The sequence below is a fragment of the Camelus ferus genome, chromosome 10 (genome assembly GCF_009834535.1).
Source record: "Camelus ferus isolate YT-003-E chromosome 10, BCGSAC_Cfer_1.0, whole genome shotgun sequence".
Classification (NCBI taxonomy): Eukaryota; Metazoa; Chordata; class Mammalia; order Artiodactyla; family Camelidae; genus Camelus; species Camelus ferus.
The window spans coordinates 43770886-43784075 of NC_045705.1; the positions used below are offsets into that span (position 1 = coordinate 43770886).

Sequence of the window (13190 nt, forward strand, 5' to 3'; positions counted from 1 at the left end):
TAAGTAGGAGGTATTATTTAAGGCTAATTGTAGTACTTTCTATGCCTGGCAGATTGCATGAAGTATATGGCATCACATTGTTCTCTATTCTTCTACATAACTTTTTTTTTTTTTTTTTTTTTACTACAGGAAGAAAAGGTTTCTTTGAAGTCTCTACGGAGACTCCAAATTCAAGAAGATCATGGCTAGACCCCAAATGCCATACTTTCCTCAGACACTACCTCTAATTGAAGCTCATGTATTCAGAAACTGCTGAAGACCAACCCATTGAAAATGTCATCACACAGGTAAAAAAGCCTTAGTAGACCAAATTCGTAAAACACCCAAATCCAGCGAAAGCAGTTTTCAAAATGGGGACCGCTTCCTGCTTGAGTCGGGATGAGGTAAAATGCAAGGACCTCCCGTGAATTGTGTCACAACTGACAAAGGGTCTTATTATCTTCTGTTGATTGGCTCGGAGTTCTGATATCCTCTCTCTGGCAGTTTCTACGGCAATTTCTGCAGAGCAGGAGTCCTTAATACGCTATCTCTGCTACTACCCTAGGAAGTTCAGAAAATTGAAAGTCTTTGGTGCTTCTTTTTCCACTAAGAGCCTGAATAGGCTGTTCAAGATAGCCTGGACAATGTGTGTAATATTTTGTTTTAATTTGCAAGCCAGTCTTGTTCACTGCGGCTTGTACAATATGGGTCATTTTCACTCCATTTACTCAAGAGTGAAAAATAACTTGCCTGAAGCAGTTCATAAGTATCTACTCTCTAGGCTACAGTGAGACAATGAACTCAGCCTCTGAGAGTCTCTGGTACCCAGACAGGCATTCGGTGAGCATCCCAGAGGATAATTCAGAGAATATAGATGGGGAAATGGCCATGAACAAAATTTTGTCATGAAAGAATGTAATACACATAGATTTTTGCCCACCCCAAAATCACCCATACCCTCTTCCTGTTGCTACAACAGGAATTAGTTTAGGCAAAGATCATTTGGTCTCAGGGATGGCAAAACCCTACTCCAGACCCAGGGGTTGAATGCAATTAGCCCAAACCAGTGACAGTCATCTCATTCTCCTTTCCCAAACACTGGTCTAGAGATGGACAGGACGTAACCCAGGTCTGAAAAACAGGACAGCAGAAGTCTTTTGCATGGGGAGAGAGGCAAGGGAGGTTATAAGGGCTCTTCTAGGAAGAAATTTCTTTAAACATAAAAAGACAAAACCTCACCCAGAGGTTTCTGACCCCTGCCCCTTCCTTCTTTCCTTGCTTTGGGTGCTGGTACAAGGGCGCCATGTCTGGGGCCAAGGCCAAAGTATGCCAAAGATGGTAGAATGAAAAGAGAGAAGGGTGTTTGCTCTAAATGTTGATACTCACTCTACTTGGTTCACAGTGTCTCCCATCCAGGTGCCCAGTATTTGTTCCCTGTCTTATTTCCTGAGTTCCATTCTTATTCTGTAAAGGGCTCCAACGTTTAGTCATTTCTTCTTAGGTGCTATCCTTCTCTTTATGAATATGCCCTATGGAACTTGTGGAATGTTTCCATGGTAATAGAAAAAGAACTAAAGTCCGAGCACATCACCATGAGCTAAAGCGGTACCACAGGACACACTGGTCCAAGGCCCCACACACACAATGAGCTGCGAAGTATGTTCAAGAAAACAGTGATTAAGATCTAAAAATCAACATTATCAATAATAAGGCCTTGAATACAAAAGGTAGGTACAGTATCACAAATCATTTCTTATAAAATTGATTCTATGTAACAAAAAATGAAGAGAGACTCAAAGAGTCCCAAACAGCATTCGTACAAGCAATTTCCTCCCAGATTCTTTCAGGTCTCAATAGCTAAAGGGAGCAAGGAATGATGAGCACACTAGGTTCCAATGGACAACTGAAAGGTCTGCCAGTGGTAGAATCAGGATTCAAAATTACTTTGAGGTTCCTTCTATCATTTTTATAATTGTTCACAGTCTGTCCCCACATATAGCAGAAGATAAGAAAGTAAATTTTTTAGACCATCACCTGGCTGGTGGGATTTCTCCATGGTGAATGGAGAGAAAAACATTTCACATCTTTAAAATTAATTTTTTGATTAAAAAAATAGAAAATAGTATAAAGTAAGACATAAACAAATGTTAATGTGAAGTACTGAAATTAAGTCATCTTCCTCAAAATTGACAAATAAATAACATGATATTAACCGATAGAGGCAAAGGTTTATAACAAAGGAGGCAACTTCATCCCCCCAAGTGGCATGTCTCCCAAATCAACTTCAAATCTACAGAGGGAAGTAAGAGAAAAAAATCATGTAGAAAAAGTGGGCGGGGGGACAATATCGTTAGACTATATTGCTAATGAGAACTAAATCAATAATGAAGAAAGTCTTTCAGAAAAAATGAAACAGAGGCTACCTGCCAGGTTCTGAGCACTACTGGTGGTTAGACACATTTCCTTAACAATTGAAGAGGTCTTTAGTCAAAGCCAAAAAGTTAAGCAGGGCTCAGCAATGTAAAACAGCAGAAGGGAAAGGAATTCACCATTACTGTCATCAGCTGTCTTTACTTTGAGACACTTTACTTGACCCCCTAGAGAACAAACCCGTTGGAGGAAAGTGACCAAGATTCTGCAGCATTTATTCCATTCAAGACGTCCACCTTCCTGATTAACAGATCACCAAGGTTCAGTATGCTGTTAGGGAAGGTAACAGGAATGATTGGGTCCAGCCAGGACGGAGAAACAGCCCAGCCATCAATCTGCCTATTAGAATTTCTCTAAACTGGTGGGAGGGAGCCAGTGACCACGGGAGAAATGAATGGGCTCAGACATTAGTGCACTGTATGTGTAAGTCCAGGGTCAGAACCAATCCCTGATCATCTGGTATATTAAAGGAGTAGGTATATGCAGTGCTTGCCACCAGAGTGCCGAGCTTGGAAAGAGGTGTTCACATTAGACAGAGGCGGTGTTCTTCTCTGTAAAATGGAAACAGGGGTCATTGATGCTTGAGGCCACCAACCCACTCTAATGTCATCAGTCCATGTGCCAAAGTTACGAGTCCATCTGTCACTGGGAATTTTAGTAAAGTTTGGGAATTAGCAACACATGAATCAGTCACTAGGAAAACAACAGAAAAAAAAATTCTGACCTTGGCAGGTGAAGATATTGGTAACTGGGCATAAGCTCGTATCAAAGCACATACTCAAAAAGAGGACCCACTGTGTAACAGTTAGTTGAAATTGGATATGACAATCTACTCAAGCAAGACAACGTAAAATGAGGTGTTTCTGGATTTGTTAGGGATCGTCAAATACAGCGGCAGCAGAACGTGGCATGTGATATGGCCTTCCTGCTTTGGTTGCTTTGTTGTGCTCCACACTCACCTTCAGAGGTCTTGCTTTCACACGCTACTGAGCAACTTAAATCACTCAGGAGAACAGAGCACCCTAGGTAGTTGGTATCATTTCCGGTAGGACTTCACAGGACCAGAACCAAACGAGGGCTTTCGATCTTCCACCATTTTTGATCGTCTGCCAGGAATACGTTTCTCACAAGCTGACTCTGTCAGCTGACTTACCCTCACAGTAGGCAGAGTCTCCCTGGACAGAGATGTAACCATTCTTGCACTCGCAGGTAGCTTTTGTATTCCAGTTTTTGCACTCTGAGTTTTCACCACATTTAGGTCCTTCAGCACAAAAGTTATGACCTAGGAGAAGCCAATAAAATTTACATCAGGAAAGAAGAGAATAAAAGACCTCCAAATACTAAAGCATGGAACATTTTTATTGTATGTCACCATACATGGAAACACACCTCGGTAATATACAAGGGTAAGCTGGCAAGGGGGTGGAAGAATAGGAAAAGGAAATTTTGGACCATGCTCAAGATTTTTTTCCCCCTAAAACTCAAACTTGCTAAAACTATTACTTCTTGAAGGCTTTTATCCATGTTAATCCTGGATCTTCTTCCTACTACTTTCTTATGTGATTAGTCTCTCTACAACTGTTTTATTGAAAAATTTATGATACATAGGAAATAATATATAGAATGAATATATATGAATATATAAAATGAGCACAACCAGAATATTTTCAGTATCCCTTTATTGTATCTCCCCAACGAATCCCCCTCTCAGCCTTCAGAGACAACTATCCAAACATTTGTGTTAATCACTCCTTTAACATATTTGTATAGTTTTACCATACACAAGTGTGTATTTCTAAGTAAAAGATCATTTAGTTTTGTCCATTTTGAATTTCACATGAGTGAAATAATACTGTACATATCCTCTGTGGTGTATTTTTTTCTATTCATCCATGTTAATGTCTGCAGCATTCACTTGTCAGTGATATATAATATTCTATAGTATGAATATTCCACTATTTATCCATTATACTACACATGGACATTTGAGTTACTTGCAGGTTTTGAATTACCAACAATGATACAAGAAACATTCCTGAACATGTTCCTGAGGCATAGTTCTTACCCACAGGTTTAACACTTCTTTGCCCAACATTCCTTCTTGAATCTCAGATACTCAATCTAGAACAGTTACTATTCTTAAGGTATCTTTTAGAAGTTCCTTTAGTGAGGATATTTTAATAGTGACTGTGCTCAACTTCAATTTGTCTAAGTATGTCCTTTGACCACCCTTCTATTTGAAAAATAGCTTTATTAGGAACAGAGTTATTTTGTCTCAACATTTTGAAGATATTCCATTGTTTTCTGGCTTCTATTATTGCTGTTCAGAAGTCAACTGTTAACCTAATAGTCATTACTTAGTAGGTGACAAACCTTTTCTCTGTAGCTTTTAAGATCTAATCTGGTTGGTTGGTTGGTTGGTTGGTTAGTTGGTTGATGGGTTTTGTGTTGTTTTGTATTCATTAGTTTTACTCTAAGGTATTTAGGTATGGATTTATTTTTACTTATTTTTCCTAGGATTCCTCAGGATTCCTAAATCTAAAGATTAATCATATCTTTTATCAGTTTGGAAAATTCTCAGATATTGTCTCTTCAAACATTCTCTCCTCACTATTTTTTCTCTTTCTGGAATTCTAATTAGATAAATATTATTCCTTCTCAAGCTCTCTTCCATGTTACTTAGACTTGCTTTCATATTCCCATTTTTTTCTATGCTGATTTCTGTTTAACTTCCAGATCTATCTTTCAGTTTATTAATCCTCTCAAGTACTGTCTGTTCTGTTTCAGTCATCGTCATCCATAACGGTTTTACTTTACTTATATTTTTCTTTTCTAGAATTCAATTACATTCTTTTCCAAAGTCCTTTGTCAAATTTGATAGTCTTATCCTTCTGTCTTCTAATTTTCTATTTTTAAAACTTATTGGACATACATCTTACACATATAATTCCAGTATCTTCAGTGCTTGTGCGTATGATTTTATAGTTTGTTGTTTCACTAAGTATCATGCAAGAGGACTTATTTTTTTAGTGATTATTTTATTTAAGAGCTCATATTTTGGGGGATTTAATCTGTGGGAATTATTTGAGGTTTGGATTTTAAAATTTGTTTCTTCAGAGAGGATCTGTGTTTGCTTTTGTCAGGTGCCTGGGGGAACTATCAACCCACAATCACTTTAAACTAAATTTTGCCTTGGGGCATAAGGATTGAGCCACACAGGTAGAATAAATTAAGGCCCTCAACTCTCATGAATGCAGACTTTTCTGCTCCATACTCCCTATCTACAGTCAAGACTGACATGCTAGTCTCCTTTTGCAGAGTGGATTTTTCTTAGTCACCCACTGAGGATTCACCCTTCAAGGGTCTTGATTTATGCATCTCACACCAGCCCAGGGCTCTGTCTCCCATCTTCTTTCACAGTGTCCATTAGAAGCCAGATTCTACCACCAGGCATTAGAAACTGCCCTCAGAGCAAATGCCAAATCTAGTGTGCTTACTTATCTCAACAGAATCACCCTTTTCAATATTTCTGGTCTCTGATACTTTTTTCTTCTAACTCTGTTATCAGCTCACCAAATTTCCCCCAAAAGAACAATTTGTATGTTATGCAGCATTTTCAGGTGAACAAGGAGAAACAGGTTATACTCACCCCAGAAGCTGTGAAGGTCAAATATAATAAAGTATATCAAGATGCTTTATTATCTTGAAATCAGTACATTTTAGCAAATAATAATTATACTGCTACATCACACACTGTGGTCTCATAAAAAAGTAACTGATCTTGAAGAGGAGGCCTAATTTATAATTCAGGGTTTATACTAATAAACACAATAAATCACTTTGCCTGTCTAGGTATATATCCTGGGAAAAGACAACATCAGTGATTTTCAGACTGTTTGTTAGAGTCTTGGGCACAAAGTGTCAGGTATGGCTCAAGTCCCCCATCCCTGATTCAAACAGGGCAGTTCTGCTTTTATATTTCTGACATAGTGACCATGTGAACCATGGTTTCTGGCTTTAAAAAAACATAGAAAACACTGAACTATACAAATTCCAAGTTTAATTCCTTTTTGTGATAATATTCTAGAATATTTTTTCTTTGAAACAGAATTTTAAATCAACACTGTTTATACCATACCTAGTAAAAGATAATAACTCTTATTCAGTAATAATAATACGTGTACCCATAATATATCTGGCATTATACTGAATGTTTTAAACAGGAATAATATACTTTATTAATAGGTGTGGAAAGAGTTAAAAGGGCTAATCCATGTAAAGCACTTAAGAGCAACTCTTGATACTAACTAGGAGGTCAATAAATGTTAGCCCCTATGATGAGAATGGTAATGATTATGATCATGCTGACAACAACAGCTCAAGTTCAAAATAACACTGCTATCCTCAACCTTAAGATAAGAAAAGAAAAGCTCAAATTCAATAACATCTAGCTAATACGTGGAGATGCCAAGGTTCTAAATTAGGTCTGATGAACTCCAAGGCCCACTAGTTTTCATATATCCTCTCACAGAGCAAACCTGGCAAAAATTTAAAAAGTGAAAGATGTAGCCACTGCTTGTGACACTAGAGAGTGGGTCCACAGGCTTCAGAGAGCACGGCATCACGTTCAGCTTCACTTCCTGATCTCAGAGGAAGAACTTATCTTGTTGGAAATCTGAAACCTCTGTTGGTCAAGAACACTTCTAGGAAGGCTTCAAAGCCTTACAATGACCGTTAAAAGCAGTTGATGCTTCTGCTAGCCACGGGACAATTTTTAGGCATCACAGCTCCCTTTGCCAGAGGAAGTGCCTGGACTTCCCTCCCCATGTCAGGACTGATCAATAACTGTCACATTTTCTTTCATTATAAAGCTTGACTCAACGTTGAATGCGCATCCTTTGTTACATGTCTACGTTTCTTTTTCTTTCCAGGAGACTGCAACTGTCCTTTCCCTTCCACGTACATTTGACAGGCTAGAACAAAGTCCCCTCAAATACTGTTGATTTTCCAATGCCTATCTCTCTCTCAAGCATGCGCCATGTCTATTCACAATGCAGAGTTAGGTCATCTGTACTTCAGGGGCAATGAAAAGCCCATGGGACAAACCAACCTTAAGGACAAATCCACTTTGGTTGGGTCTGACCACTGTGCCAAAAATATGTTGTTGTTGTTGCTTTTAATTAATGCAGGACTTCATTCAAGAAATATTTATTTAGTGCCCACTTGCCTTTCTGTATGAGTGAATAATCATCCACTCAGTATTTATGGGGTGCCTACTCTGTGGATCACAGCACCATGCAATATCCTGAGGACAATGTCAAGGTGTTTAAGAAATTCCGTGACCACAAAGAAACTAGAAACTCTACATGGAGATAAGTCAAGTACAGAGGTAGTTAAGTAAGATGTGAGCAGTACAAATTATCATAGTTTCAGGGAAGGCGCAATCCCTTCTAGATGATGCAGAACTTGACCTTTGATTCGTCACAGGTAGGAATTTGAGAAGGGGCAAGACACAGATCCTAGTAGGAGGAATGAGACTCCCAACTCTTGAGGAAGAAGGGTAACTTTGGAGAACCTCAAATAACCTGGCACAGAGGTAACAATAATGATTAAGAGTTACTGAGCACGTATCACATGCAAGACACTCAGCGAAGTGTTTCACGTGCATATCCCATTTAATTCTATTAAGAACCCTATGAAACTGGAATTATTATTCCTATTTCACAGGTGTGGCCACTGAAGCTCAGAGAAGTTAGTGCACTCACAGAAGAACAGAGCCAGGACCCAGGTCAGACCGAGGCCAGGGTTCTTAAAAAGCGGTAATTTTGTAAGCATTCTACATCCAAAGGATAAAAAGAGATACCCTCTTTTTGGATGTGTAGATTCAAAAGACTACATTTTGTATGTCTTCTCTTCCCCAACATACACATATATATATAGAAGAAATATGTACATATATACACATGTATATGTACACATATATACATTCTGCTGGGAAATTCCAAGTACTCTCTAAAAATCCTAACTTTAATCACTCCAACTTCTTTAAGTCGGGGTCTATGTCTGATTCATTTCTTTCGACCAAGAGCTTCCCACACAAGGATAACCGGATAAATGGACGGCTTATAGATGGATGGACAAATGGACAGGCAGAAATATGGGCAGGTAAATTAATGAGTGGATAAATAGGTGAATGAATCTACAGTGACATTTAATGCCCCATCTTAACCAACTAGAAGGCAAATGTGACTAGCCTACTAGTCACGATTTTTCTTTAAACGTTTTTACTGAGAGACCATAAAATTCGACTTTGTAAAGACAGAGTTTGATGATTTAAATTTATGCAGTTGTGCAACCATCACCACAATTCAGTTTTAGAACACTTTCATCACCCCAGCTGGTACCACCATTCTTCAAACTCCATACCAGCATCGTTGGCTGCCAAGTCATAAATCCTCAATTAATTCTCCACGTTTCAAAATCCTTCTAAAGGTTTTGTCTCTCTTATCTGATGTGTCTGAATAGCATGACATTTAAGATACAGATCCTTTCCCTTCCTGGATATTTGTCTTTAGTTGCTACCTACAGTCTTGTTCTCAAATCTAGCTAGCTAGCTCCTGGTACAATTTTTTCTTCAGCAGCTGGTTATCAACACAGTCTGATGCATGAGACTCCTCAATGTCACCCTCTTTCTTAAATCAATGTCTTTTTTTTCCAGTATTATAAGCCAGGACCAGACTGTAGAATGCATGCGCGTGCACACACACCTGCCCCAACATTCATGTTCTTTTACTTGAATATTTTTAATAAGTGATGCTAGAGTCTCCAGAATTATTCTCATATAATTAGAAGCACAGAGTGATATCTTTTAACTAGCACTGGCCCAAATACAGAGAACATTTTTATTATAAAAGCTGATGTTTACTGACTTCTTTCAACTAGCCAGGCGCAGGGCTAAGTATGTTACACACCTTATCTAGGTAAGTAAGTGAAACCCTCACAACAACCCTATATATTACTATTATCCTCACTTTACAGGTTAGAAAAATGTAGCTGCAACTAACTTACCCAAGGCGACACAGCCAGCAAGAGGCAGAGTTATGATCCAACTCAAGTTCTTGTTAAGATCACTAAGAAAATTATTATTCTGTGACTTAAATACTTTGGGGCATAGACAACTCCTAATAATTATTCTCTGATGGTGTCTGTGGATCTCAACCCTTGCTATGTCCTATGACAATTCTGAAATAGTCCCATTTAGGACCCAACTGCAGGTTCTGTCAACCTGTTGTTAATAAACATTGAGTCTAGACCAACGCTTGTGCCCAATCATTTCTGGCTTCTGGTTGCAGTCAGAAAAACCCACTCCACTCCACACTGTTATCAACTCTCAAATGAACATCAACTCATTTGCCTTCTTGCCCACCTCTACTCCATTTTTCCCCATAGAAAGATCCCTTTAAAACATAGATTGGATCATGTCACTCTTCCCCTTAAAAATCTTTTAAGAGCTTCCCATTTCACTCACGAAAAATACAAGATCCTTAACTTTCACCTGAGACAACAAGCAGGGCACCCCTCTGCCTCCATCTCTCCCCTCCAACCACATCAGCCCTTCTTTTGATTCCTCTAGCATTCTAATCTTTCCTGACTCAGGGTCTCTGCAAACTGGTTCCACTAATTGGGAACATTTTGACACTTTCCTGCCAGAAAAATTTCTACTCAGTCTTTAAGTTCCAGCTTAAAAACAATCTACTTCGAGAAGGGTTTCTTGTCCCTCAAGTCCGTACCTCCCTATTCATCTTGTTCATAGCAGTTACCACTGTTGCTAATTACGTGTTCATTTCTGTGCTTATTTGTTCCATGTCAATCTCCACATTAGAAGCTCACCTCTTCCAGGGAAAGGCCCCTGAGAGCCTGTTTCCCTTGTTCCAATGGTAATATCCAACACATTATAAACACTCAGTAAATATTTGTTGAGTTAATGACTAAATCCTCACAGTCTTCCAAAACTAGAATTTAAAGGGTGCTTTAAAGATGAATAAACCAAGGCTCAAAGATGTTAACTACCTTCCTTGTGGTTACACAGCTAGTAGGTGATGGGTGAGAGAGAGAGAGAGAGAACTCAAATATGATTCTAATAGTCAGTCTCCCTGCATCATTCTACATGACTTACCAGCCATGATTTTAATCATCAAGGGACATTCAAGGAACACCGACCCTGGCTGGAAGAGACCAGTACTCCATCAGTCATTGGCATTTGCTAGTCCATGACATGCCTTCAATCCTTCCAAAGCAACAAATCTTGTTTCTTTCTCCAGGGAACAGTCTATTATTATTTGCTGCTTGGGGACTCAAAGTCAAAAGAGAAATAACTTATCACCCAACAGAACACCATGCATGGATCAGACACCAAGATGAGCGAGACCCACTTGGAGCTTATCTACACTCAAGTGGTGGAAATGAGCAGGTGCTCAAAAGGAGACACATAATCTGCTGAAATGGGATTCCAGCTTGTTCTCCAACCACCGCTTTAATTTTAGCTCGTAGCAGAGATACCATTCCTTCATCTGACAAATATTTAATAAGCCCCTGCCATGTGCCCAGACACTGTGCTAGACAACAGAGATATAACAAAAATGCCACGAACAGCAATAAATATGCCCTCATTCATATAATACTCGAGCAGGGATGGGTATCGTTGAGTATTGGGTTACAAAGAGATACTGTGATGAAGAGGAGCAAGGTGCTTCCCAGAATGCATCACAGACAAGGGTCCTAACACAAGCTATCAAAGAGGAGATTTGAGGGACGAGGGAGGTTGGCTGGATAAAGCACAGGAGTTTCAAACACAGGGAGCAGCCTGTGTTCGTGATGTAATCAAGGAAATTAAAGGAGAAACATAAATGTTGGAATCATACTTTTTCTCCTCTCATTGGGAGAAGTCTAAAATTTGGACTCCACCTAGTGGCCCTGAATCTAGAGTTCTACCGCCAGTGAAAGACCAGTAACACTTGGAAAACTATTTGCTTTCCTTAAATCCATTGTTCTAATCTGCATATAACACTGCCCATCATAATGAAGCCCCCACAGTCGCTCTCCAGATCCCACTCTGTATCCTTTATAATTACAGCAAAGCCATCCACCCATTCTGCTTCATCTCTGGCTTCTATAGCCAACGATGGACAAGTATCTTTAAGATTTCCCACTGTGATTTCTGCATAGCAAGGAGTGAACAGGCCACCACCCCTGGGCAGGACTTACTTTCTCTAAGACAAAGTCTGATTCTACGAGGAGTACCATTGCCTGCCCACTATTTCCTGCCCCTCACGTATCCCCCAGTAGGTCAAGAAGGCTATCTTTGAAGTGATGGACAATCTGAAAATGCACTCCAGATTCCTCTACCCTAACTGAAACCCTAGAAAGCCAACACCTCTCATACCACTGCTGTTTGCCCAACCTTGAGTCATAAGTAGCAAAAGTAAACTTTGTACAATATATTCCATGTGCCTCGTTGATATGAAGACACCTCCACTCATGGGCTGGCTCCATAGGAGGGATATGGCCCAAAGATCCTTGATTGCAACAAGGTACCCTAATGCACTCCACAACCAACACACATACCACAGAAGCCTGGGCCCTGGAGGGGTGAGAACATGCCTTTAGCTCCTGTGGACAGAGGGTTGTGACACCAGGATGGGCCTGTTAAAGACAAAGCTCTGGATTCTCACAGGTTCTGTCCTAGAAAGCAACTGGTTTTCTTCTACAGTAGTCAACATGTAAGAGTCTTCCAGTCCCAGGCGGCCTGGCCTTAGTTTCAGGTCTTCTCTCTGGGGCACCGTGCCTCCTTCCCAAGGCTCACTGGGCCCCAGGGACCCACTGATCCTCTTAGGGACACAGACATCACAGGCTCTCTGAGACTGCTCTCTCCTCCAAATGCCCTCTGTTTCCAACCTCAACAGTTGAGCATAACCCTGTCATTCCAGTGCCCACTGTGGCCCAATGCTGTGGGGGTTTTGATCAGATTCTGTCTATCAATATGCAGAGGACCTGACCCACCTGCAAACCGCCACTTCCTCTACGCAGGCCCTAGCTTACATTCTCGTCAAGTGCCTCTTCTCTAGATCTCTTTCCACCTCATGGAAATCCCCTCCCTCAAATTGTTTCAATTACAAATTCAGCTAAAATGAGGAGGAAGACTAGAAAAGAAGTCATGTGACACCAAGACTCTTCAGGAGGATTTAACTGAAGGGCATAAAATCTTTAACAGTACAAATAACCTCAACGAATTTCAGACCAGGCCAGATGACAAGGCAAGTGAGCATGAATTAAAATTACAGATAAATATATTGGGAACAGATGTTGGAAAGAACTTTTTCCCAACACCGAAAATCTGGAACATGCAGCGAAACCCTCCAAAGTCACTGGCAACACTGGAGATAACAATTAGAGCCAATTCTGAAGGGAATGAAACCCTGAGGGGTGTGTCAAGAATTCAGAAATGGGCCAAATGATTGGTGTGTTGTCCTGGAGGGATCCTGAGAATACAGTCAAGTTGTTTCCCCCCCTTTAACTGCGAGCACCAGCAATTCACAAGCAATCATTTTCTGCTAGGGCTACATTCACGCTTTTATTATTCCTTCCCAGACAGAAGCATCGATGTCACTCTGGTACCCACTCGCCTCTTCTCCACCCTCATGACCTCATACTTAAGCAGACAAGCTCCTGGCTAAAGCCATTACCTCGAGGTAATGATGAGGGTAAACAAATTTCATGCTGCA

General features: G+C 40.1%; 1 protein-coding gene across 4 annotated transcripts in view; it reads right to left on the reverse strand.

Moving 5' to 3' along the window:
- Positions 1 to 13190, reverse strand: part of NELL1 (neural EGFL like 1) — a 748929-nt gene that overhangs the window by 533576 nt on the left and 202163 nt on the right. For all 4 annotated transcript variants that reach the window (XM_032488858.1, XM_032488857.1, XM_032488860.1 and 1 more), the window contains one exon: positions 3563 to 3691. In XM_032488858.1, coding sequence (XP_032344749.1) covers positions 3563 to 3691 — 129 coding nt within the window. The remainder of the gene's footprint in view (positions 1 to 3562; positions 3692 to 13190) is intronic.